The sequence below is a fragment of the Alligator mississippiensis genome, chromosome 4, assembly GCF_030867095.1.
Source record: "Alligator mississippiensis isolate rAllMis1 chromosome 4, rAllMis1, whole genome shotgun sequence".
In the NCBI taxonomy this organism is placed as follows: domain Eukaryota; kingdom Metazoa; phylum Chordata; order Crocodylia; family Alligatoridae; genus Alligator; species Alligator mississippiensis.
The window spans coordinates 153515557-153541924 of record NC_081827.1 but is presented as its reverse complement, the minus strand read 5'-3'; the positions used below and the strand labels follow the sequence as shown (position 1 = coordinate 153541924).

Below are 26368 nucleotides of genomic sequence, written 5' to 3'. Positions count from 1 at the left end.
AGAGCATCCATGGTGCACTGGTCACAGGCTCCTGGGACAGCATCCCCTGCCAGGCTGAGTCTGTGCCCCCGGAGAACCTGCTAGGCTGAGCCTGCCTCCCCCAGCATCCCCTGGCACCCAAGCAGCTGTGGCCAGTGCCTGAAGGTTCCCCTGGCTGCTGCAGCGGGGCAGAACAGGGCAGGAGCAGGCTGTGCTTCGGAGCAGAAGCCCCACCTTCCGCCATGGGGCTGCACTCAGACTGGCTCCGCCAGGCTCACAGAGCTGAGCCTGGCAGCGGGAGGCGGGGGAGAGCCACTGGCTAGGGCTGCGCTCTGAGTGGCTCTGCCACTGGCTCTCCTGCTGCCTCCCACCACTGGGCTGAGCTCCGTGGGGCTGGCAGAACCGGTCGGAGTGCAGCCTGGCGGCGGGAGGTGGGGAGAGCCAGGACTGCGCTCTGAGCAGCTCCACCAGCTCCATGGAGCTCAACTTGCCCTCCCAGTGCTGCTGGACTCCTTCCGGGGCATGGGCCCCCAGATCTGCATGTGAGACGACAGGAGGCTGCTGCTGCTGCCTGGGGCCAATGGCAGCACCAGTCTTCCCAGTGCTGGGTGTGGGCTGCACCCAGTGCCAGTCCTAGGCAGCAGCCTCCTGTCATCCCGTGCACAGATCTGGGGGCTGCACGCCCAGGAGGAGTCTGGCATGGCCCCACACCCCTACAGATCTGCATGGGATAACAGGAGGCTGCCGCTGTCAGCAAGTGACACGAGATTTGCTTGTCAGCAACTTGAGATGCAGTTTCCCAGACACCTCTGCACCTATCTTCTTGAAACTTGGCAGGCTTCATTCCCTCAGAAGGGGCTATCATCCCTGCAGTTTTCATCTGAATCAGGCAAGAAATGACAAAGTTATAGGCATTTTCATGATTCCCCATTATAGCTTATGGGAGAAAGGTTGAAACGTGTTGACTCAGTGAAACAGTTTTGGTGAAATGAAATGGAACAGTGGTTCAAAGCTAAACAAAACGATGAAATGAAACACTGTCCCTTCAAAATGGCAAACCAGAAGTCAAAATGAAATGGTGCTGGTTCGCACAGCCCTACCGGAGACCAAAAGCACAGGGCAGTCTTTTATGGAGGAGGGTTGGCACCCAGCTGTCTAAACCAGACTCCATTGCAACATAATCAGGTCTTCAAGCTGGTCTTCCTGTCCCTGGGAATTTTAGAGCATTTCAGAATGTTGCTCTTACCCACTGCAGGAACCTTTCCCCTTTCTGAGGGACCTCCAGCAGGCATACCAGTTTGTAGCCTGAATGAGCCACATACATTGCTACACGTACCTTGGGGGGGGGGGGGGGGTGTGGCTGGGTCAGCCACACTTCCCTTGATGCTCAAACTATGGTAGACAAAAAACACTTTACCCTCCTAGCCCGGATACAGCTAGTTCAGCAAAATTATGTTTTGTGTCAGTGGAGCAAAACCAATGCTCACCAAGTAAAACAAGCTACACCTGTACAAGGTGGTACCACTGGTATAACTTCATTTACCTTTGTAATTTCTGGCCAATATTTTTAGTTTGATCACGGATCTCACCTAACATATGCCTGACCAATATCAGCCCAGTGGTGTTAATTTTATGTTGGGACTGCCTCCTGGAGCTCCCTGTGGCTGTTGCAAGGAGGCAGAGCAGAGCAGGAGCAGTCCTGGTCTAAACTGCTCCCCCCACCTCAATTTGCTCCTGACCCAGGTGCGCTTGTACAGACTGCACCTGGGAGTAGTTTACTGCGGAGCAATTTGCTCTGTAGTTTATTTGTGTGCATTACTTTCACATGTAGATGTGCCCTCCCTGGCATCATTTGTTCAGAGGATGCATGACTCTTTTACGTAATACCTATTAGTGGACCTGTCCTCCATGGATTCATCTAATTCCTTTTTTAATCTAGTTATGCCCAACCTCTACATTTGTCAATGCTGAAGTTCAGTTGCCACTTTTTTGTCCACTCACTCTGTTTTGTGAGATCTTTCTGCAGTTCCTTACTATCAGCTTGCGATTTGACTACCCAGAATAATTTAGTATTACCTGCACACTTGGAGATGTCATTGTACACTCTGCTTTTCAAGTTGTTGATGAAAATATATAGCAAAACCAGGCCCAGCACAATTCCCTGGGGGAACCAATGTATCAACTTTCCTCCATCCTGAAAAATGACCATTTAAATGACCCCTTGTTTTTCTTAACTAGCTTTTGATCCACCAAAGGACTTTCTTTCTAGTCCTATGGTGAAGGACCTAGTCAAAAGATTTTGAAAATCCACATATGTTACATCAGCTGGATCCTTGTCCATGTGCTTGTTAACACCCTCCAAGAGCTCCAATAGATTGGTGAGGCAGGATTTCCTTTTGTAAAAACCATTTTGACTCTCTTCCTAAGTATATCATACTTATCCATGTGACTGCTGATTTTATAGAAGTGACACTGGTCTGCAGTTCCCAGAAGCCCTTTTTTGAAGATGTATGTTATGTTGGCATCCCACCAGTCCTCTGGCATAGAGACAGTTTATAACAATATTTTAGATGCTATTGCCAACAGTTCCACCTTTATGTTTCACATATGATTTCCTTCAGAACACCAGGGAGAATAACATCTGGTCCCAGTAACTCATGTGTGCTGATTTATTGATTTATTCTAATACCTTTTCTGTTGTCAAATTCTTCAGACCTGTCTGCTAGGAAGAATTGAGCTGATGTGGTAATCTCTCCAATATGCTGTATAATAAAGACCAATTCAGAGACTTCTTTAGTTTTTTTTTGCTATAGCCCTTTTTCTCCCTGAATGTACCTTTTTCACTTTGGTCATCTGCAATAATGTCATTGATTAGCTGGCTTCCTGCCTCTGATGTATTTAATGTTTTATTATTAACTTTAGCACCTTTTGCTAAATGTTCCTCAAATTCTTTTTTTGCCTGCCTTATTACATTTTCACATTTGACCTGCCAGAGTTGGTGGGCTTTCCCATTTCCCTGATTTGGGGACATCTTCTGTTTTTTTTGACAGTGCCTTTTTGCTGGGGATCACCTCCTTAACTCTGCTAGTAAACTATGCAGAGTGTTGATTTGACTGCTGGTTGTCCTTTTTGGCCACATCCACATGAGCACGGACATTTGTTTTACCTGGGGACAAGAAGCAGCAGTACACCTTGTTCCTGGGGTCAAAAAAACCCTCCACGCTGCAAGATAGCAGCATGGAGAACACCTGAATGTGCTGTGCGTGGCACTGCAGATGGGCTTGTGGTGCCACATACCACATGGCTACGCTTGTCTGGATGTGGCCTTTGGTTTTCAGTCTATACTATTCCTGAGCCTCTAATATGGTGGTTTTAAAGACCTTCCAGGCTGCCTCCAGGCCTTTTACATTTTTGACTGCTCCTTTTAACTTCTTTCTAACTAACTTACTCATGTTTGTCTAATTTCCCTTCCCAAAGTGATATCTTCTTGGGGTTTTTTTGTGTTTTGTTTCTTTTTGTTTTGTTTTGGCTTACTCCCTCCTACTAAAATATTGAATTTGCTTATATTATGATTGTTATTACAGCTTACCAGCAAATACATTTTGAACCAGGTTTGGTACTTTACTTGGAAGCTAGCTAAGTTTCTAATATGGAGCATAGCTGAGGCAGCGTTGGGTAAGAGGAGGTGACAAATCACAGCACATTCATCCTTCTTCCTGTAATTCTAGGTAGATTAGATTGAATGTATTAATATGATTCCTAGTTACTTAAATTGTGTTAGATTCAGCTGTTATAAGGTCTGACAGAAATAGACAGAGGAAAGCTACATTTCAAAATGACTTATTAAAGAACCAATCAAGATTCTGTCTTTCAGTATACCAGATATCAGATCTCAAAGAGGATCAGCTGTTTAAGAAGGGAGACTAACTTTGAGAGAAAAATACCTGAAAGTTAGCTGAAAATTTCAATATAATGTTGGTTATCAAAAGAATGGTTTTTTTGCATGTGGACTAGTAAAACTAATGCAGAGTTTATAACAAACAGTAAATAAGATACATTACCTAAAACATTTTTGTTCTGTATACATTGTAATTAATTTAGGATTACATGAAACCTTAGCCCTATTGACATCTCAGCTAAGACCTGATTCAAATCACAAAGAAGAAATGGGATTCCTTAAAGATGTCTTCAGTGAGAAGAGTCTCAGTTACTTAATTAAGGTAAATTATTTCTTGAAATAATTTTTTCTTTATGGGGAGTAATTTGCATTTCTTTGAATTTTTTTAGCCATGGTAATCTGCAAATACTTATTTGTTATGGAGCAGAGCAGACTAGATATAGACTGGTGTACTTCAAACTGTTCATGTTTATATTTAAAGCGGTATTTTATGAAAATTAAGTCTTATTTGCTCTAGACTTGGGGCATTTTTACACAAGTAAGAGCTGCAGTGCCAGGCACTTTGAAAAACACCAAGTGCTGTGACACTTGTAGTTGTAGAAGCAGCAAAACTCATGTCAGTGCTGAGAAAATGGCAGTGGTGCGCTTTTGAACTAAAACACATTGAAGGTGCTTTAGTTCAAAAGCGCACTGCTGCCATTTTTTACACGCTGACACGCATTTCATCACTTATACAACTGCACATGGTACAACACAGTTCGCATCAGCTCACATGTGAAGCGGACCATATTAATCGAGTCTGCTTCGAAGTGGTGGATCTCTGGTGTGTCACGGCACAAAAAAGTATGTGTATAAATACCCTTAACATTTCTGACTATTCCTGAATTAAGATAATCTTGAAGCTGGAGAAACTGTCTTCTTTCCAACTCAGAAAGGGCATGGAATTCTCTATCCTCAGTTGATATTTTTCTTACATTTAAATAATTGCTTTTTCTGTATAGAAATTTCACTTTAATGTCATTGATAAGTGCAAATTTCAGTGTCCATAAATTCATTTCTTTTTGTGAAATCTTACATTTCCTTTGTCAAAAAGAATCAGCTCTACATTGACTGATCTTCAGAACTGATGGTTGTTTATGTGAAATTTTCAGAAATGTTTGATATTAGATAAAAAAAAATTTGATTCCTGTGGCAACCAGATGGACCAAGGTTTAATGAGGCTTTCAGAAGATTAATGGGGGAGGGTTCACAATAGAATAGAATAGAATAATGACTTACACATTATGATAGTATCCATTTCAATCTTTTTCTGTCTTTCTGTCAGAGCTAAATAATTTATCTACCAAAACAGTGTCTTGATCCTAAGTCAAGTGTGATTGATGTCTGAACATGAGTATAGAATATTAAGGCAGAAAGATAAGCATTTGTGCACTGTCTTCAATTTTTTTCCCTTCCCCCAGGTTATATAGGAGAATTTCAAAAAGCGACAAGGGATTTAATGGCGCAAAATGAAAGTTGTGCTCCGAACTTTTTTAGGTAGTTTTGAAAGGTTCCCTATGCATTACTGTCACCTTGATAAACTTTCCTTTGTACATAATTCTTTCTGATGCAAGCAATAGAACTTTTAAGTAATTACTTTGAACATGTTGCAATGGTGAAAAATTCGGGTATTTTTGCATTTCCATATTGTCATTTGCCTAAAAACCTCTCTGTTTCAGATACATGAAAAGCTCCGTCATTATGAAAGGCAGAGTCCAACCCCTGTTTTACATAGTGCAGCAGCTCTGGTAGAGGATGTAAGTATGTTTTATTCCTATTACTTTATTCATAAATGATGTTATTTTCGTTCTTAGATTTGAAATTTATACAGGAAAAGATTGGAAGTCTCAAACTGTAGTCACTCATATGAAAACTAAACCTTAATATATGACTTGTTCGCATGTAAAGAAAAAAAAGGACTTGCTGCCAGAACAGCAGCATTCCCTCCTTCAACAGTTATACTTCTAAAAGAGGATTTGAGAATTAATTTAAATGATTTAGCGTATATAGGACTGTGAAACTTATTGCTACAAATTACTATGAAGTTCAAGATCTTGGGTTTAAAAATTATCTGGTCACACAGATAACAGAAATATCCTTAATTATAATAGTAGTGTAAGCATTATGTTGTAACTATGGTTGTTCAGAAATTATGCAAGAGGCAAGGATTTCTTAGAGTGATATATTTTATTGGGTCAGCTATGTAGTTGGGATAGATTCATAGATTCATAGATTCATAGATGTTAGGGTCGGAAGGGACCTCAATAGATCATCAAGTCCGACCCCCTGCATAAGCAGGAAAGAGTATGATAGAGTTAGATAGGCTTTCAAATGAATGCTGTGCTTGGCTTGTTCTGGTTGGACCTGATTAAGAATGTCTTGTATTTGAAAGCTTGTCTAATTTTGTCCTGTGGCAGGGCACTGGTGGTGCTGCCACTTTAAGGACCAAGCCAGGGAGGGCCAGGTGCCTGCTGAGGATGGCCATTTTAAGGCCCAGCTCCCTGAGCTGAGGGCAGTTCATAATCAGCCAGCAGAGACAAAATACCTCTCTGCTGAGCTCTGCCAGGAACATCTTGGAGGTAAGGGTGGAGCTATGGGGATGGTTTGGGAGGCCTCATTGGTCCTAGGCAAGACCTAAGACTGCACCCTGCTGGGGCAGGAGGGCCTGGTAGGGCTGCTAGTGGCACAACAGTCCCCATATAAATGCCAGGAATGAGCATCTCCCCGGTGCCTTAACCTCATTCCCCATCTTCGGGTGGGTTATTTAATGCAGGGAAGGCCAGGCAAGCTTCTTGAAGCGCCTGAGCCTGCTGGTGTGAGTGATCCCATGGGGCCAGGCATGCTTCGTGAAGCACCTGAGCCGGGAATGGGGGACCCCTGAAAACAAGCAAGCAGCTTAGACCTGACCCGAGGTACCCAACTGGTCCATGCTGGGGCCAGGACCCAGAGAGGGGTCAAAAGGGCCAGGGGCCCATTGCCAGGGATGCCCACAGAGCAAAGAAGCTCGGGGTCCTGACTGGCCTGACATGGGGTCTGGGCCTAAGGGGGAGCTGAAGGTCCCAGAGAGGGGACCACAGCTAATGGGCAAAGGGTACGGTTGAGTTAGCTGCCTGGGATGCCATCTGCGAGGCTTTGCCGCAGTGTAGGAATGGAACGGAGCTCCAGATAACCCCCTAAACGTCGGGGTTTAAAATGGGCAGCCTCCTGCCTAATTAACACCTCAATACCGTTACATCAAGGCGTGGCGGATGAGTGAGGTGGGTGGCTGGCTCATAGACAGGAGGGAGGCCAGTGTTTGCACTGGGCATGAAAGCTTGCCCCTGTCACATATCCCAACAATAAAAGAGATCACCCTAAAAAATCCTTGCTGCTTGTGTAATTTCTAGACCATTACGGCTACCTCAACATTCTTACACTATCTTTTGAATGCAAGGAATTCTCTATCAGCTTGTGTAACTATATCCCAACCATGCATTAGTCCAATAAAAGACACCATCCACAAAAATCCTTGCCCCTTGCATAATTCTTGGACCATTATAGCAGCAACATCACTCCAACTTTATATCTGAAAGCACTCACTTTTAAAAGTGTCAAGGGTATTTATTTATTTGCCTAGTTTATATAAAATTAATTCTCAATTTTGATTACATTACACAAATTGATCTTGTGACAAAGCAGCCTACTTGTGGCCGGTCAGCATACTGGCCTGCCCCTCTGTCTAGGGCAGTCTTCCCTGTCTCTTTTGCCACGACTTGTTGTAATAAACTTGATGTAAAATACAGGAGGCTGCCCATGTAATGCCCCAATGCCTAGGGTGTTACACACAGCTCCAACCTTCCCTATACTGTTTCCCATGCCTCACAGATGGCATCCATATTGCACAGTGCCTCACACCAACCTGTGCTCCAGGGTCTCACTGGGACTGTCACTCCCTCCTGGAGCTCACTGTCACTATGCTGCCACACTGCGTACTAAGCTACCTGCTATAACTCCACCGGCCCCTAACTGGCTGCCTTTGGCTGTGGTTGCCCTAGGTATCCTCAGATGTGCACTGCATATCCTCTCACTGGGGCTAGCACTCCTCTGCCCCCTCGCTGGGGCTACTCCTCCATCCTCTCACTGGGGCAACAATTTAGTCCCCTCACTGGGTCTCACTCACTGATCCACTTTAGTGCAGCCCTTCAGGTGACCCCTTGCAACCCTACTCTGTACCCACTACTGCATAACCTTCAGGCCTCCCTTGCGGCCCTACTCTATGTGGCCTGTTCTCTTAATCTGCCCTCTCACTGGAACCAACACTCGACCCCCATGCTGGGGCCTCGGGGTCTTACACTCCTCAGGCTCAGCTGCCTCTCCCTAGATGTGCCTGGCCCCACTACCAGTTACCTTCCACAGGCTTCGGTGTCCGGAGGCGTGCCTGGCCCACTGCTTGCTCTGTGCCCAACTAAGTTGTGGGGGCTGGGGTTATAAGGTGCCTCCACCCACCTTTCACTGGGGAGGCAACTGGCCTGCAATTTCTGGGGAACTGCCCTGCCACAGGCAGTCCCACCAAGCCATCCTTCCCCAGCAGGATGTAGTTTTCGGTCATACCCAGGCCCAGGAGCCTCCTGCCATCCCCATGGCTCCTGCTCTTACTTCCAAGGATGTTCTGAGCAGCAGCTCAGCTGGATGGTGTTCTCTCCAGCTGCTTGCAGCAACTCCTGCCTCAGCCTTGAGGGCCTGGGTCTAAAGTGGAGGCTCCAAAGGTGCTCTGCCACAATCTAATAGACCACAGTCTCGGATATCTGACTGCATTCAGATATTATAGTAATGGCAGGGCATAAGCACTTAATAGAACAGGAAAACATCCAAGACAAATCTTTCTTGCTAAGGCAAAATTATTAGAACCCATTAGTATCTGCCCATAATAGTTCAGGTCACTCTTAAATGTCACCTGAAGTTAGTCTTTGGGGAATGTTATGTATGGAAAATCCTGAAAACAGTTGAAGTGTCTAACATTGTTTATTAAATATTGGTTAAAGTGTATCAATAAAGGATAGTTGTTAAACTTACCCAGTTTAATTAAAGTGTATTTGTGTACTGTTTAAATCAAGGATGCTGATCTTTAACAGTGTTTCCATAATATAAATCATAGTGAAACAGGTTAGAATCATATACATCTTTCAGAATGTGTGCTTATTTCATTGAAATTGCCTTTGAAGTGTACCCTTAATTACTTTTTCTGCTTTGCAATATAAATGGATAGACATGGACCAGAGATTGCAGAATATAGTCACTTGTTTATCTCTTATGTTGATACTTTTTAAGGTGATAGAAGAATTGCAGACTGCACCAGCAAACAATGAAGAAAAAGAACTACTTCAATTATTATCAACACCACATCTGAAGGTAAGAACATAACCTACTAAATGTTACTTTTCTTAGCATAATCACCAGAAGGGAAACTTTGTTAAAGGAAGGTTAAAACTAACAGTGCCTGAAGCCCTAACTGGGTTAAGAGAAGCCTGGAGCTTAATTGAGTGTGGGACAATGCAAGGAGGTAAAATTGATTGAGCAGAGCCCAGGCTGTGCTAAGGAAGGCTCTGATATTCATTGAAAGCAGGACAAAGCAAGGAGAGAAAATTGATTGATCAGAGCCCGGACTGTGCTAAGGACAGCTCTGAGATTTAGCGAGTGTGGAACAAAGCAAGTAGAGGAAATGATTGAATTACACATGGACTGTGTGGCGCGAGTTCCTATAATCATCCAAGAAACTAGATCAAGGGGCAAATTGATCACCCATGGTGTGGACTGTGTTATGGGAACCTAAATGATGGATAGACCAGAATCTGGAAAGTTGATCAAGTGGAGTGTGGTCCGAGATATGAGATGACCTGATATTTATTGACACTGAAACAGGAAAAAAGATCTGTCAAGTGTAGGAAAGGCCACCTTATTTGCCAATTTAAGTTAAAGTTGTACGTACAATCTCATTGATTATGGATCTGACCAGGGATGAATCTGGTGAAAGGCCAAGAGATGGAGCAGAAAGGGGAGTTGTGGGAAATAAGCCCTTGGGATCAATCAGTAAGGCTCAAGAATGCCATTTGGGTGAGTGATGGACACCAGGGTGTAGGGGAGGAGGAGCCCTGGAGAAATTTACCCCAAGGACTTGCATCAGTCCAACCCACTAATTGTGCAGTCCCTCTCTCTGTTCGTATTAGTAACATCATAGCACGGTGGCAATAAATCGATGAGAAGTGGAGTGGAGAGAGCACAGAAGAAACAGTTAGTGACTATCAAGTGACCACTGCTACAGGCATAATCTTAGCTGGCTAGTGGGGCATAATACTGAGCAAATAATGTGCCCAGCCAGCCATCTTACTTCGTGCTCCAAGTCAAACTCAACTTTAACTTTCTAATGTCCCTGACTATGAGCAATACTGGTGGATCTTGTGGATATCTGTAAGCAACAACTCTTTATTTTTCTGCATTTGATCTTGAGTAGATGAAGCAATTAAACTATCTTATCTGTCTTCTATGATTTTGTTTGGTTTTGTGAAAACTGGAACACTGAAAACTGGTCTCCCCCATGCTCCCCCCTCCCAGCCACACACTGTAGGTCTCCCCTGCATGTGCCAACCCCCACACTCCAACAGCATGTCTCCCCCATACTTCCCTTGCCATATGCCCCCTCCTTCAGCATACAAGGCACCCTGGCTCAGGGTAGGCGGTGGCTAAGTTCCAGCTTCAGCCCCAGGCTAGTACTAAAATCTATGATGAGGCTTTTTTCCAACTTGTGTTGACTGGGGGGCAGAGAGGAGGATCTTGTCTTGGATTCAAGTAAATATACTAATTTAAAAAAGAGTGGCTTGAAAGGGTACTTACTTTTTTACAAGTGACTTGTTTGTCATACCCAGTTAGCTCATGATCCTGTTCTTAATGCTGACAACAATACAACTTCCATTACTTTTGAAAGGTTCAGGATCCAGGTCTTGAAGATTACAGAAAAAGGAAACATTAATTTCTTTAGTAACATAGATGACTTTTTAAAAAGCAAACTGGATGATTAGCTTCCTTTTTGACTAATCTAGGTAAAGCAGAAGCTCATGAAGTTTGCTACAAACTTTTGCCAAGAAAGTAACAAATTATGCTTACAAGAAAACTTGTTATTGATTTTTCACCAAATGAGAACCTTTTTGTACTGGCTGTAAAGTTGGGAATGAGAAAGATTCTCCCCAGTCTTTCCTGAAGTATTTTACATTTTCTTCTTTTTCTTTTTATTTCCTTTTTGAATAGGCAATGCTTGTTGTACATGACACAGTTGCACAGAAGAATTTTGACCCAGTCCTTCCACCTCTGCCAGATAATACTGAAGATGACTTTGATGAAGAATCTGTGAAAATTGTTCGTCTAGTAAAGAATAAAGAGCCTTTGGTATGTAAAGAATACCCAATCCTTCATCCAAAAGTGGTCTGACCCTTTGTGAGAAAGGAATAAGTCTCAGGATGTGTTCTTGAATGAAGTGGCTGGAGTAACAGAATGAAGGAGGAGAGTTGGGCTTATCTATACATCAGACACTTCAGGTCAAATCCTTGACATTAAAAATAGTAAACCCTTAATTCTTCCACTGTACTTAAACCTCTAAAAGTTATGTAAGTTTTGTCCAAGAGAAACTGTCAATCTTCCTTAAAACCAAAATCAAAAAACCTGTAAGCTTCCAAATCTTTCAGAGTAATTTAAAGATCTTTTTAATAAGGAATATAATGTTTAGGAAGCTTCTTTGTTGCTTCTGCCACTTCAGGGGAATTTGGCAGAAAGATGGGAGAGCTGCAAGGCCTTTAGAAGTGCTCCAGAGAATGAAGCGTTTCTTTGCTACTGTACTTGAGAGTTTATTTAATAGAAAGCCATGCTTATGCTTGCTTGCTTCACTTTGTTTATGCAAGTGCAAAGCCTGTGAACCTAGCAAATGGATTGAGCAGTAGAAGCTAGAAAAGAGAGTGGAAATGCAGGCCAGTGAAGTCATGAGTGGAGCCAGAGTGTCTGTGGCTAACACCCCTTTGGCACTATATAGATGTTTTTCAGAGCACAATAACGCAAAACATCTTTTGTACAATAAAGCAGAACATATTCTTCCTGTCCATTAGTAGGGTCATACTACAGTGGTTTAATCAAGGATGATCCTTCCTTGAGCAGGGGGCTGGATTAAATGACCTCCCAAGGTCCCTTCCAGCCCTACTTTTGTATCATTTTATGATCCTGTATGCTAGGTATCCCTCACTTCCTTGCAAAGGGGCAGGACATTACTCATGTTTGGCAGTGATGCTGCCTGGGGGAATATATTGCAGGTTTCTGTCTAAATCATGAAGCTGGTAAAACAGAAAAAAATACTGAAGTTGTCTGAAGACCTGATTATCAGGTAACTCCTTATATCATTGTAAGCATAGCATTTCTTGTTAATGTGTCCATGGGAGCTGCCACCTCCAAGGTGAAAACGAAGCCAGGACTAGCCTTGTCAATGGATTAGATTGTGTGCTTTGATATCATCTCCTAGCAGATCAATGCTCTGATCTCTGTTTGGGGGAGGTTAATATCAGTAAATCAAACTACCTTTTCCCTTAAAATTGTAAAGTATGAGAATTTTAGAAGGAATTACAGAGAAAATGCCTAGAAACTGCATTTTAACAAATAAACAGTAGTAAATAATAATAAGCAAGTAAAGCAAATCTTAGTAAATACCTATTCACCGATGTGCATGAGTCAGTTGATTAAACATAATTTATACCATGCAGTGAACACTTTATCTGAGTGGAAAACATTACAAATGAATCATCTATGGCCATGGGCAAATCCAGGATCAGGGCAAGTGGGGTGTGACCACAGCCCTTCATAGGTTCATAGATTGTTAGGGGCTGGAAGGGACCTTGCAGATCACTGGGTCCAGTCCCCCCGCTCTAGGCAGGAAGACAACTGGGGTCAAGTGACCCCAGCAAGGTGACTGTCCAATATCCTCTTGAAAACCACCAGGGTAGGTGACTGCACCACCTCTGGAGGGTGTTTATTCCACAGTCTGGACACCTTGACTATGAAGGAGTTTTTCCTGGTATTAAGCCTGAAGTGTCTCTTACCTTCTTGTTCCTTACCTGTTCTGTTGTGCTGGCCTCCCCATGGCTTTCAGGTTCCCAATGTTCTCCTTCTTCAGGCTGGGCTGTCCTTGTGGGTGCCACATGGTTTGGTGGTCCACAGCTTCCCCTGCCCTCGTACTCCCCTCCCCCCGACGAGCCTAGTTTAAAGCCCGCCGGAGGAGATCCGCCAACCTAGAAGAAAACACACGCTTACCTTTGGGGGACAGGTGAAGCCCATCCCAGCTGAGCATGTCCCTCGTCGTGATGTGCGGGTCATGGTCCAGGAAGCCGAAGCCTGCCTCGAGACACCACTGCCGAAGCCGCCAGTTGGTCTCTCTGATGCAGTTCTCCTGCCGTCTTCCTCGTCCGGTCACTGGTAGGATGGAAGAGAAAACCACCTGGGCACCGAACTCCTTCAGCACGCCGCCCAGAGCACAGTAGTCCGCCATCAAGTGATCGGGGGTTCTCCTGGCCGCATCATTAGTACCCACATGGACTAGGACCATGGGGTAATAATCGGTGGGCTTGATCCTGGCCTGGATTACCTCCGTCACATCCCGAATCTTTGCTCCAGGGAGGCAGCATACCTCTCGTGCCGAGGGGTCCTGGCGATAGATGGGTCCTTCCGTACCTCTCAGGATGGAGTCTCCTATGACGAGCACTCGTCGCCTCCTCCTCTGGGTCATCGTGGATCTCTTGATCTGTTTGGGGTGTGAAGAACGTGGTGTTTCTTCTTGCCCAAGGGTGTCCTCCTCCCCTTCCATCTCCTGCAGGGTCGCCAGGGCCTCGTACCTGTTCACCAGTCGGACTGGAGAAGCTGGTACCGGTTCACTGCGTGCCGCTCCGGTCCTGGCTGTGACCGTCTGCCACTCTGCTGTGGAGGGTATTCCCCGGGGTGCTTCTTCCTTGGGTGCCTGGGCCTGCAGGGAAAGGAAATAACTGTCAATTTCCTCCTCCGCCTCCCTGATCCCCCTCAGCCTGCTAACCTCCTCCCGGAGCTCCCTCACCTGCGCCTCCAGAGCCCTAAGACGGGCACCTGCTGGACAGGTGTGGGGGCCCCCAATCTCTGCTCCCCCCGGCCCTGCTGGGGATCCCCCACAGGCCAGGAGGTAGGGGGACATCAGCTCCCCCATGGGCTCGGTCTGGGTGGAGGCCTCAGACCTGCCCCTGGTAGCCTTGTCCCCCTGGGCAGAGGCCCTAGCAGTACTCCTCGTAGACACCATTCTACAAGCTGCTGTTTGTAGACCTGCGCGGTGTCTACGCCCTACCCCTACAGGAGTCCCACTCCTGGCCCTCCTGGCCCGCCTGGCCCGCCCTCCGGTGCGAACGCCCGCGCAAACGCCGGCGTGCTCTTACAGAGTGCACCTGTTTGCGCGCTCTGTTCGCGCCGCGCGGCTCGGGAGCGCGGCTCCCTACCGGCTCAGCTATATGGGACCCGGGGGGCTTCCCCTCCGGATCCGGCTCAGCTGCGCCGGGTCCCTCCGCCCCACTTACCTTCGGGGGATCAGCTGCTGCTGCCCCCGCTGCCGATTCCTCTGTTGTTGCTGCTGCCGCCGCCGACTCCGGTCAGTTGGTTGGTAAGCAGGGCACACGTGCGTGCGGGACACACGTGTGCTGCCTCCTCTCCTTCCCGCTGCTGGTTCCCGAGTGCCATGGGACTGGAAGCGGGGGGCAGCAAAGGCGCCAGTCGCAGGGCTCAAGTGCCTATATACTAATGCTAGGAGCATGGGGAACAAGCAGGATGAACTAGCGCTCCTGCTTGCACTAAACACCTATGACTTAGTGGGGCTAACAGAGACCTGGTGGGATTCATCCCATGACTGGGCGGTACATATTGAGGGCTATAGATTGTATAGAAAGGACAGGTCGGGGAAGAAAGGGGGTGGGGTTGCACTTTATGTCAGTGAGCAATATACAACCCTCATCAAGACGGAATCCGAGGCTGAGGAAGTAGAAGGATTGTGGGTTAGGCTACATGGGGGGCAAGGAGAAAGGGATTTGGTGGTAGGGGTCTGTTACAGACCCCCACACCAAGGGGAAGAAATAGATGCGGGGCTCCTGAGGCAACTCTCGGAGACCATAAAAGCTAAAGAGGCGGTAGTCATGGGGGACCTAAACTACCCGGACATCTGCTGGGAGACGCAGACAGCAAGGTCCCATTGCTCACGCAGGTTTCTAAATTGTGTACAGGACCTCCACCTGACACAGGAGGTGTATGGTCCCACTAGGGGGAATGCCATACTGGATTTGGTATTGGCAATGGGAGATGACATGATAGGGGACCTCCAGATTGGTAGCTATCTGGAAGACAGTGATCACCTTATGATAGAATTCAACATAAGACGGTGAGTGGGTAAGGTAACTAGTAGGGTGAAAGTGCTAGACTTTAGGAAAGCTGATCTCATTGCACTCAGGCGATTAGTCAAGGAAGCACTGCAGAGTAGGAGTTTTGATGGGATGGGTGCCCAAGAAGGGTGGCTGTGCCTAAAGGAAACAATCCTTTGGGCACAAAGCAAGACGATCCCCGAGCGAGGCGAAAGAGGGAAAGGGGCCAGGAGGCTTCCATGGCTGACCAGAGAAATCCAGGGCAGCCTAAGGGCCAAAAGGGGAGCACATAAAAAGTGGAAACAGGGTGAGATCACTAAAGATGAATATACCTCCTCTGCTTGTGCTTGTAGGGAGGCAGTTAGGCGGGCCAAAGCTACCATGGAGCTGAGGATGGCAACCCAAGTAAAGGACAACAAGAAATTGTTTTTTAGATACATAGGGAGTAAAAGGAAGGCCCGGGGAGGAATAGGACCCCTGCTAAATGGGCAGAAGCAATTGGTGACAGATAGGGGGGACAAGGCTGAACTCCTCAACGAGTTCTTTGCCTCAGCGTTCCTAAGCGAGGGACACGACAAGTCTCTCACTGGGGTTGTAGAGAGGCAGCAGCAAGGCGCCAGACTTCCATGCGTAGATCCTGAGGTGGTGCAGAGTCACTTGGAAGAACTGGATGCCTTTAAGTCGGCAGGCCCGGATGGGCTCCATCCGAGGGTGCTGAAGGCACTGGCCGACGTCATTGCAGAGCCACTGGCGGGAATATTCGAATGCTTGTGGCGCACAGGCCAAGTCCCGGAGGACTGGAAAAGGGCTAACGTGGTCCCCATTTTCAAAAAGGGGAGGAAGGAGGACCCGGGCAACTATAGGCCGGTCAGTCTCACCTCCATCCTTGGTAAAGTATTTGAAAAAATTATCAAGGCTCACATTTGTGAGAGCCCGGCAGGACAAATTATGCTGAGGGGAAACCAGCATGGGTTCGTGGCAGGCAGATCGTGCCTGACCAACCTAGTCTCTTTCTATGACCAGGTTACAAAACGCCTGGACACAGGAGGAGGGGTGGATGTCGTATACCTGGACTTCAGGAAGGCCTTCGATACGGTATCCCACCCCTTGCTGGTGAACAAATTAAGAGGCTGTGATGTGGATGACTGCACAGTCCGGTGGGTGGCGAATTGGCTAGAGGGTCGTACCCAAAGAGTCATGGTAGATGGGTCGGTCTCGACCTGGAAGGGTGTGGGCAGTGGGGTCCCACAGGGTTCGGTCCTTGGACCGATACTCTTTAATGTCTTCATCAGCGACTTGGACGTGGGAGTGAAATGTACTCTGTCCAAGTTTGCAGATGACACAAAGCTATGGGGAGAAGTGGACACGCCGGAGGGCAGGGAACAGCTGCAGGCAGACCTGGATAGGCTGGACAAGTGGGCAGAAAACAACAGGATGCAGTTCAACAAGGAGAAATGCAAAGTGCTGCACCTAGGGAGGAAAAATGTCCAGCACACCTACAGCCTAGGGAATGACCTGCTGGGTGGCACAGAGGTGGAAAGGGATCTTGGAGTCCTAGTGGACTCCAAGATGAACATGAGCCGTCAGTGTGACGAAGCCATCAGAAAAGCCAATGGCACTTTATCGTGCATCAGCAGATGCATGACAAATAGGTCCAGGGAGGTGATACTTCCCCTCTATAGGGCGTTGGTCAGACCGCAGTTGGAGTACTGCGTGCAATTCTGGGCGCCACACTTCAAGAAGGATGCGGATAACCTGGAGAGGGTACAGCGAAGGGCAACTCGTATGGTCAAGGGCCTGCAGACCAAGCCCTACGAGGAGAGACTAGAGAAACTGGACCTTTTCAGCCTCCGCAAGAGAAGGTTGAGAGGCGACCTTGTGGCTGCCTATAAGTTCATCACGGGGGCACAGAAGGGAATTGGTGAGGATTTATTCACCAAGGCGCCCCCGGGGGTTACAAGAAACAATGGCCACAAGCTAGCAGAGAGCAGATTTAGACTGGACATTAGGAAGAACTTCTTCACAGTTCGAGTGGCCAAGGTCTGGAACGGGCTCCCAAGGGAGGTGGTGCTCTCCCCTACCCTGGGGGTCTTCAAGAGGAGGTTAGACGAGTATCTAGCTGGGGTCATTTAGACCCAGCACTCTTTCCTGCTTATGCAGGGGGTCGGACTTGATGATCTGTTGAGGTCCCTTCCAACCCTAACATCTATAAAGTGTCCTTCCAGGAGTTTGTATCCATTGGCCCTGGTCTTCCCCAGGGGTGCCCTAGTGAACAATTATTCATCAAGCTCCTGATGTACTCCTCTGATGTAGCAGTAAGCCGCTATCAAGTCCCCTCTCAACTTCCTCTTCTTTAAGCTAAAGAGGCCCAGGTCCCTCAGCCTTTCCTCATATGGCTTGCCTTGTAAGTCCCTGATCATATGGGTGGCTCTTTTCTGGACCCTCTCAAGTTTTTCAACATCCTTATTGAACTGCGGCACCCAGAACTGGACACAGTACTCCAGCTGCAGTCTCACCAGTGCTGGGTACATTGGGAGTATCACTTTCTTAATTTTACACTTTATCTGGCTGAGCCCCTGCCTTCATGTAGCTCTGAATTCAGCAGCAAGGGAAAGAAGGGATGAGCAGGAACACTACTTACACCCTGGGCTCAGAGCTGTGTGAAAGCAGGGACTCCAGCCAGAGCTCTCATGGATCAGGTGGTATGCTCAGAGGCCTTACAGCATATGCAAAGCTCTGGCAAAAGCTACAGTGACATGCCAGTGAGCTCAGAGAGTTCACAATATATGCACCACACAAACACACGACTGACGCAGGGTGTGACTGCACTTCCGCAAATCCCTGGATCTATCCCTGGCTATGGCTTATAGGTTTTGAAAGTAGAGTGAACGTGCATGTAATCTTTTTCTGATATTTTAAAAGTGACTAAATGATGGAGAGAAAAATCCTTTCCTGAATTGAAGTCAAGGATGTAGAATGTAGTGCTGAATTCTGTCCACACACAGTTTGATCAGGTAAATACTGTGAGAAGTTTTGTACTGAATGAAAATCTTTTCTTCTTCCTCTAGCAAGAAATAGAGCAAGCAGTTGTGGTGAAGGACATTAAAAGCATAAATTTCTTTCCTCTACTGCAGACAAGGTTCTTTGGGTAAATCTTCTTAACAAGCTTTCGGGTATAAATACCTTTCATCAGGCTGAGGAAGCCTGTGTCCTTGTCTTGTCCTTGTCATAGCCTTGTCTGCCTATGTCATTAGACCAACACGGCTATAACCTATACCCCTGTTTTTTCTAAGGCTACGTGAATATCTGGTTTTGTTGCAAAGACCTCAGGCCACAATGGGTAAGAATGCTTTTCAAATAGGAAATCATAGTTTTAAATCTCTGGCTTTATTTTGTGAATCATATTTGCACACTTAATGGTGCTAACATTGCGTGATACTCTTGAAAAGATCTTAAGGCATCCCAGGGTGCTGCGGCATTCTGGTTGAGAATCACTGATCTAGATGGACAATTGAGTGAAGGAACTAGAGACATACAACCCCATCCTATAGGCTCACCAAGCAGTGCAAACACAGAGGTCAGATTGTTGGTGAAATTGGTGAAAGAGAAAGATACTTGTTCAGTATGTTCCCCATTTAAAATAACAAATTCCACTGTCAAAAGCTTATCAGATTTGTCATTACCTCACCATTGTTACCCCATGTTCAACATAAGTGCTTTACAGTTTTTGTTATGTTGCAGGGAGCAACCATCAGAAGGGATGAGCACTCTGGGGCTGTGATCGTAGCAAGGATCATGAGAGGGGGTGCAGCTGACCGCAGTGGTAAGGTTCTGAATAGAAGGAACTTTAAAATGCTGTTGCTAAACTACACTTCAAAATTTTTAAAATAAAAACTTATAGCAAATCAAATGGTTAATTTCTAGCAAAGCTAACCCTTTGATCATCAACGTTTATTATATGAACAACCTACTAGTTGTGCAGCATGATGTGTACAGTCCATATAAAACATGTCTGCAGTTGAATTCTTTTACCTTGCACTTCTCAGAGATTGATCATTTAGAATTTTAGAGGTTGATCATTTAGAATTTACCAGATGAGCTCATCTGAACTTGTATGCAGTCCACTATATTCAGTAAATATAGTGAATAAAATATTTAGGAGTCCTTAATCTTTTAAAATACACTAGTAATATATTCCCAGAACTACTGTGATGAAGAAGTATTAGGAAATTACAGTTTTCTTCTAGTCTGCTGCTATTAGCATTTTTCACAGTAGGTTAATCTGACAAATTTAATATGAAGGGACTAGAACAGTATAGTTAACATTTCCGTATGACACCGGTAATGCTCTGTTTTAATCTGATAATCTTGTAATATGGTTAACAGAAAAAAAATCTTCCCATAAAATGAGGAGGAGCAGTCTCCAACTTTATTTTAAAAGGATAAGACCACACAGAAGCCTCTCCCCACCCCCACCTTCTTTTATGTCAGTACCTTGGTATCCTTTGGAGCGCTAACAATATTGATGTGCTGTATGTGTGCTCTGATGACAGCCTTTCTAAATATTAATGTGTAATAAATTTAATTCTTTGTTTGAGACAAATTTACCTACCCAGTTACCCTACTGTAAATACTAAGTTGTCTCGCTGTTAAAAGTAAGAGTAAGCCAAGTTTCATCAAAGTAGCCTATATATGTCAGTAGAAGTACTAAACAGTGGGCATGTCAGCATGTACCATTAATGTGAAGCAATAAACTCTGGGGCTTATAGCTCCAGAATTTACTGCTCCTGGGTGCACCATTTGAACATGCACTTGGGACCACAGCACATTGAGCAGGGTTGGGGCAGCCCTGGTTGGCAGGGGGCCCCAAGGGTCTCCTGCCAGCCCAGCTGTGCTTCCCCCCTGGCTCAACATGCTGAGGAGGGGCTGGCTGGGGCACAAGGGTGCTCCAGTGCGGGAGTAGTTGCCAAGCAGCCCCCTCGCTGAAGCACTCTCATACCTCAGCCAACAAGGGAAGCATCTACATGTGTGCTGCTGCAGAGTATTCTGCAACATCTACTATCCTGCTGTAGAGTTGAGTAGTTTACTCCAGCTTAAATACAATTACTATGTGTAGATGTGCAACATTTATTGAGGAGGTAATTAATCTACTCTGTAGTAAACATCTCGTGTAGACTCACCCAGCGTCACTTTGTGTGTGAAGTCACAGCAGTCTTGAGCTGTAACATCTCATTTGGATTAATGCAGAACTTCCCATCGGTATCAGTGGGAAAGGAGGTCCTTTTAAAGTAAATGGAATGATATGGCTCTCTAAAACAAGCATGAACTGCTGTTTTATTCTGAGGTTCTCACATGATCATATTAAATTGCTAGCTGTAGTAAATTGCTAATTGGGCTGTATGAGTAAAGCTATTCCTGGCATTGTTTCCTTCATATTTTGGTTTTAAAATTAACCTAGCAACCTTTCTTGGATCAGCTAGTGATGATCCTGTCTTTACATAGCTCACTTAAGTGAACTAGAGATTTTTCAGCAGGAAGAATCAGCAAATTCTGGATATGCTGATATCTTTAAGTTCATTCAAGTGTTATTTGCCCAGTACAGACAGAACATGCAGAAGTATGCACAGTGAGCTGAATCCTGCTTTACCCACTAGCCTTGGAAATGCTACTTACATGTCATTTACCCTAAACTTCTGGATGAAATTCTATTACATTAATTTTTAATTTTGGAATTACTGCTATGCAGGTAAGTGCATTACTTGGCTGTATGCTAGCTGGAGATTTTCAGCCTCTAGCTATGATCCAGAGGAATTCAAGATGTTTCTGTGGGCACCAGAAGCTCTTTATGTCTTACAGCAGTTTAGACTTACACCTGTAGGCATCCAGTCTCTGCCCAAGGCTTAGGAAAGCAGAAAAATTTTAATCATGCCTTAACCATAACTAGTAGACCTTAGCTGTACTCTGCAGATGCTGTTGTAACATTGCTTGGTGGTGACTCTGACTTATAAGTGCCCTTGGGAGCCAGGGTGCATCTGGCCAGACATGGCCAGGAGACTGGGAGGTAATCTTAATGGCAGGTGGGAGTGCCTGGACACTTGGTTACTTAGGTGGATGGGACTTTTATGGGAATATTCAGTGGAGGTGACCAGAGAGCAGATTAGGACATGCCACGGCACCCCATGTTTTTTGCCCTCCTGCAGCAATGTGCTCCCCAAACCTTTTTGTGGCTCTCACTCTGTTAGCAAGTCAAACTTCATATATACTAGCTATGCCATACCTACAGAGGGATGAGTGATTGAATCTGCACCCAGCTGTTCTAGCTCACTCCAGGCACCAAATACTGCATCTGCAACAATTTTGCCCTCTGTCCCCAGCGAGATCTGTACAGCACTAGCTATTCTGGACTCAGACCTGAGGGTCAGTGACTAAGCCATAGATGTCAGCCAGTCCACCCTGGATTATATCATATTCCTCCCTGCTGTTGTCAGCTAGTGACAGACCATGCTGGACGCTCACCAGATTGCATACTTCCCTCAAGTCCTGTTGCTGTAGATGGCACATCAGTCAACAGCAGAAAACCTGTGCTGGTCTTCCCCATTTATGAACAGGAACCACATTTTTACAATGAATGAGATGGTGGTCAGCCATGCCCTCCTCAAATTCACTAGTGCCATAGCTAGGCTCCTCTGTCTGTAATTAACCCCCCTAAGAGGATTTCACAATGGTGATTTCATACCTGGATGGAAGACTGCTAGGTAAGGAGTTCCATCTTTCTGTCTCCTGCCATGCCTGTCTTGCCCCTGCAGCTTCACACCTCTGAAGTGTTTGTTAGAATGGCATGTAGAAGGAGCTGTGCCTCTGGGGACTCTGGTTGGATAGCCTGGGCACCATTTTCATTGCCACATGTCTCTTGTCCATGCACAGATGATCAAGGAAAACCCCTCCACCCTTGGCACCCCTGGTGCATCTTAAGGACAATGTTGAACTGCAGTACAGTTATGCTTGCAAACTCACCAGGTCAGCTGTGGAGAGAACTCTAGGCCTGCTTAGAATGTCCTGGCAATGTTCATCTGTCTAATGACACATTGCAGCCTGGAAAAGGGATTGTCACACCATGTTGTCTGCTGTACAATATAGCTGTACAACATGGAAATCTTTTGCTTGAGGGGCTGGACACAGAGAAAGAGGGGGCAGGAGCTGACCCAGGAAAAAGAAGAGGCAGAAGGGAGGGGAAGTTTTGAATCCAAAGTATGCAAAGACATAGTTCCAGAAGCAATTGAGCAAAAGCAGAGGGTGCTGTCCCACTCAGGCAGAAATGCCACAGAAGGCTTGCAGGCACTATATGAAGGAATAGCATTGGAGGCAGTCAGGGTCAGCCAAATTCAGGAGGTGTTTAGTTAGCCCTTGGCGTAACATGCTGGTAACATTCAGAGAGAGAACTGCATCAAGTCTACTGGCTCAATTTGGGCCAGTTTCAGTCAGACCTATAGTGCTGGAGAAGAGGCTGCTTGTGGTCCATAGGAAGTCAGCCAGAAGCCAGTCAAATGTATCTGTAGGAATGAGTCATGGCAGGCCACACACCATTAGGAATCTGCAAGGAATGAGGCTACCCAGTAGTGGTGAGTCTTGGACTGGAATAAGGGGTTTTCAGCATGGGTGCAGGCCCAAAAGGAGGAGGTTTGTGAAGGGGGGTCCTTATATCTCTCTCCATCTCTTAGCAGCAAGAGGATTGCTGACCTCTCTACCCCATATGCCATTTTGTGACCAACCCTGCCTCACCCTGTACTTGAGATCTATTTGCAAAGGAAATTGTTTGATTCTGATTTGAAGTGGAGTTTCCTGGGAGCCTCCACTCTTATCAGCAGCAGATTGAAATGGCTGCTTCTAGGGCCCGGTGCCACCCAAAGGTAGCAGCTCCACTAAACCGCACCAATGATACTGCATTCACTATGTCATGGCCTGCACAAATGACATTGCGCACCTCTATGAGAGGGTGCATAATGTCTGTGACCTCCCATCAGTTTTATGATCTTCTGCATCACCATTACACTTTGTGTGATTAGGCTTTCAATGTCATGCTCTATGGTCAAATAGATAGGTTCCCCAAAACCAGAGATGTGGGACGATGCAGACAAAGATTAGGGATGACAGATCTCGGAAGGGGTGCTGTCCCAACCCTAGAGGGTTCTGGATGCAGACTGAAGCACGAGGGTGAGGAGAGGACTCCAAGGGTCCGTAGTCAGGGTAGTTGGTTGTCATATCTTGAGCTCTTGCTGCAGGGTTCTGCAGGATGGTGAGAGTCTCAGGGACTCTCCCTCCCAGGTGCTGATGATGGCTGCAATCCAGCACCCACAGAGCTCTCGCTTACCTCTATTATGGAGGCAGGTGGGTGGTGGGGGGGACTGTGAGTGGGTGGAGTGTGGGGCTCAGCCTCCTTTGAGATGGAATCTAAATCTGTGAAGTAAACACAGTTTTTCCTCAGGTTCCTGATTGGGATCCTCCAGCAGACTGCACCCAACTATCACTCTGTATGGAAGTGCATTATTTACTGGAGAGTCCCTAGACTTCTGAGTGGACTCAGTAGTCCATCCCCGAGCTCTTAGGGAGTTGGTGCATTTCCACAGCTCCCCTGAGAAGAGTTGCACTCCATGGTGTGTGGAGCCTTCTTTTCCAGCTCCACTGGCTGCTGAGCCAATAAGGTAGGAACTAGGACCAGTGCCAGGAAGAGGGCAATTCTATTTCTCTGCTCACTCCCCCATCTTTGATGTGATCTGGGGTAAGATTGAGAGAGACCTTTGCCAAAATAGATGCTGGCTGGAATCTTCTCTTAGGGTATGCCTTCAGGGAAGTCAGAGGGGGAATTGTCCTGTGATGCTGTGTGCATAGCAGTAGCCCCCCTTGGCAGTGTTTCAGTTCTGTCTTGGCTGCTGTGCAACCAATCAAGTGGGGCTGCTGCCATCCTAGGCAGCTGGCTTAACTTATTTATGCTTTACCAGGTCAGTGTGGCCAGCTGGTGGCTCATGCCATAATCTGTGCAATCATATAGTCTGTCTGCTTTGGTGTCGTGGAGAGAGTGCTGAGGTCTCCCAGATGGGGCATAGAAAATTAGGGTCGGAAGGGACCTCTAGCAATCATCTAGTCCAACCCCCTGCTCAAGGCAGGATCCAACCCTGGCTAAATATCGTAGGTTTGACAAACACTTTTCTAATTTTTAAACCTTGGGCAAATCTTATACATAACTACCAGGCAGCATTCCTGAAATACCAAAATTGCTATTTAACTTGCCACAGGTAAAGCAGGGGGACAAGAGCACTGTCAACCTCTTCCACTGCAAGAACAAGAAAGAATTTGTTAAAATACACTTGAGAGATCTAGGAAAGAAGACAACACCTCCTGCTGCAGAGGAAGGCAAAGACCCCCCTCACCATCCACATCAGTCTGACTATGAGGCAAAATTCCTTCTTAACTTCAAATGTGGAAACTGGTCTCACCCAAAGCAGAAGAGCAAGACCCTCTAGCCAGAAACCTCTAGGTCCCAGCAGCAGCATTCGTGTGCCTTAGTCCAAACTCCCAGTCCTGGCTGTGGCTAATACCTAATGCTTCTGAGGAGGGTGTAAAAACACCCTGACACTTGTAGCAACAGGAAAGGGAAAACATTCCTTCTTGGACCCATGTGGTGACCAGAAAAGCCCAGAATCATACAGTAATAATCAGGCATTCTCTACTCTGCACTATGACCTGGTGACTGCAAGCTACTCCTTTATCACACATTCTAACTGAAGAGCAAGAAATTCCCTTTTTTCTTATCCTGTCCTTTTCATAACATTATCCTAACTCCTTTTAATCTTCTTTCATAACCAAGCCAGTTGTGGAGCTCGGCTTCATTCCCCTGCTTGCTGAGCATCATCCTCTAATTTCCATCTGCTTCCAACTGTAGAGTTTTTTCTAGTGGCCTCTGAACAAGCTGTAGGAAGTCTCCAGGGTGTTCTTGCTCTGCACAACAGCCAGTGGAGCATATGTCTTTGTGCAGCCTACAGTAGCAGCTTTACATCTTTTAGGAGCCACTTGAGAGAACCCATTGTTTTCCTTCTCCAGGTGGTATGTGGGGATCTCATAGGGAATTGGCTTTTTCAAGGTGCTGACTGTCTCTGAGTTGGCTGCAGCATACATCAGCTGTGAAATGCTGCACTTTGAATCACCTAGTGGAGGCATGTAAATCACTTATTCTTTTTTATGGATAAGACCTGGGTGAAACAGGATCCATCTCTAGAGATGTGCAATCCCTGATCCTGGTTGCATAAATCAGGGCATGGCCTGCAGCTACACTTTAGTCATCTAATGTGTGATTTAGGATTTTGTCCAGTAAGTTTCCAAAGGGGTTTGGTAAACCTGGCACTGTGCTAAAATGCCAGCAGACAGAGAAGCCCACACTGTTCTACAATAACCTGTTATCCACTGGCATTGACACTGGTTGCAAAGTATATTTCTTTTCCATTGTTAGGTGACTGTTTCCCTGGGGAAGAGTACCAGATGGTGCAAGGGCAAGAAAACGAGCACCCATTTCTAGCAGCAGATTATGGCCATGGAGTACTTTGATTCATGAGATATATACAGTGCTAACATGTGTACATGTTAATGGGTGTGAGCAGAAACTATCAGCCAGAGCATTCGTCTTTACATAATTATTTTCTTTGTAGGTCTTGTCCATGTTGGAGATGAATTAAGAGAAGTCAATGGGATTGCTGTGCTTCACAAGCGACCAGAAGAAATCAGTCAGATTTTGGTTTGCTATTATTTTTGTTTTGAGATTTCTTTTTTTAATCAAAGGAACTTGTCAGTACAATTAGATAGATAAAATTTGGCTGTCAGTTAAACTATATAAGAGTTAATATGAACAAAATTTGACCTTTTTGTCCATTAGCTTTTTCCATATTTAGCTTTCAGTTTTAGCATTAAGAAAGTACCATGAAAGTTTGAAATCATTCTAAATGTGATGCATACAAAAGATTAGCTTGGACTGAGA

At 45.9% G+C, this 26368-nt stretch overlaps 1 protein-coding gene across 4 annotated transcripts in view; it reads left to right on the top strand.

Annotated features, from left to right (window-relative positions):
- Positions 1-26368, top strand: part of MPP3 (MAGUK p55 scaffold protein 3) — a 147380-nt gene that overhangs the window by 51500 nt on the left and 69512 nt on the right. For all 4 annotated transcript variants that reach the window (XM_019500484.2, XM_059726819.1, XM_059726820.1 and 1 more), the window contains exons 3-8: positions 4081-4199; positions 5596-5673; positions 9224-9304; positions 11195-11332; positions 19087-19168; positions 26043-26128. In XM_019500484.2, the coding sequence (XP_019356029.1) occupies positions 4081-4199; positions 5596-5673; positions 9224-9304; positions 11195-11332; positions 19087-19168; positions 26043-26128 (584 nt within the window). The remainder of the gene's footprint in view (positions 1-4080; positions 4200-5595; positions 5674-9223; positions 9305-11194; positions 11333-19086; positions 19169-26042; positions 26129-26368) is intronic.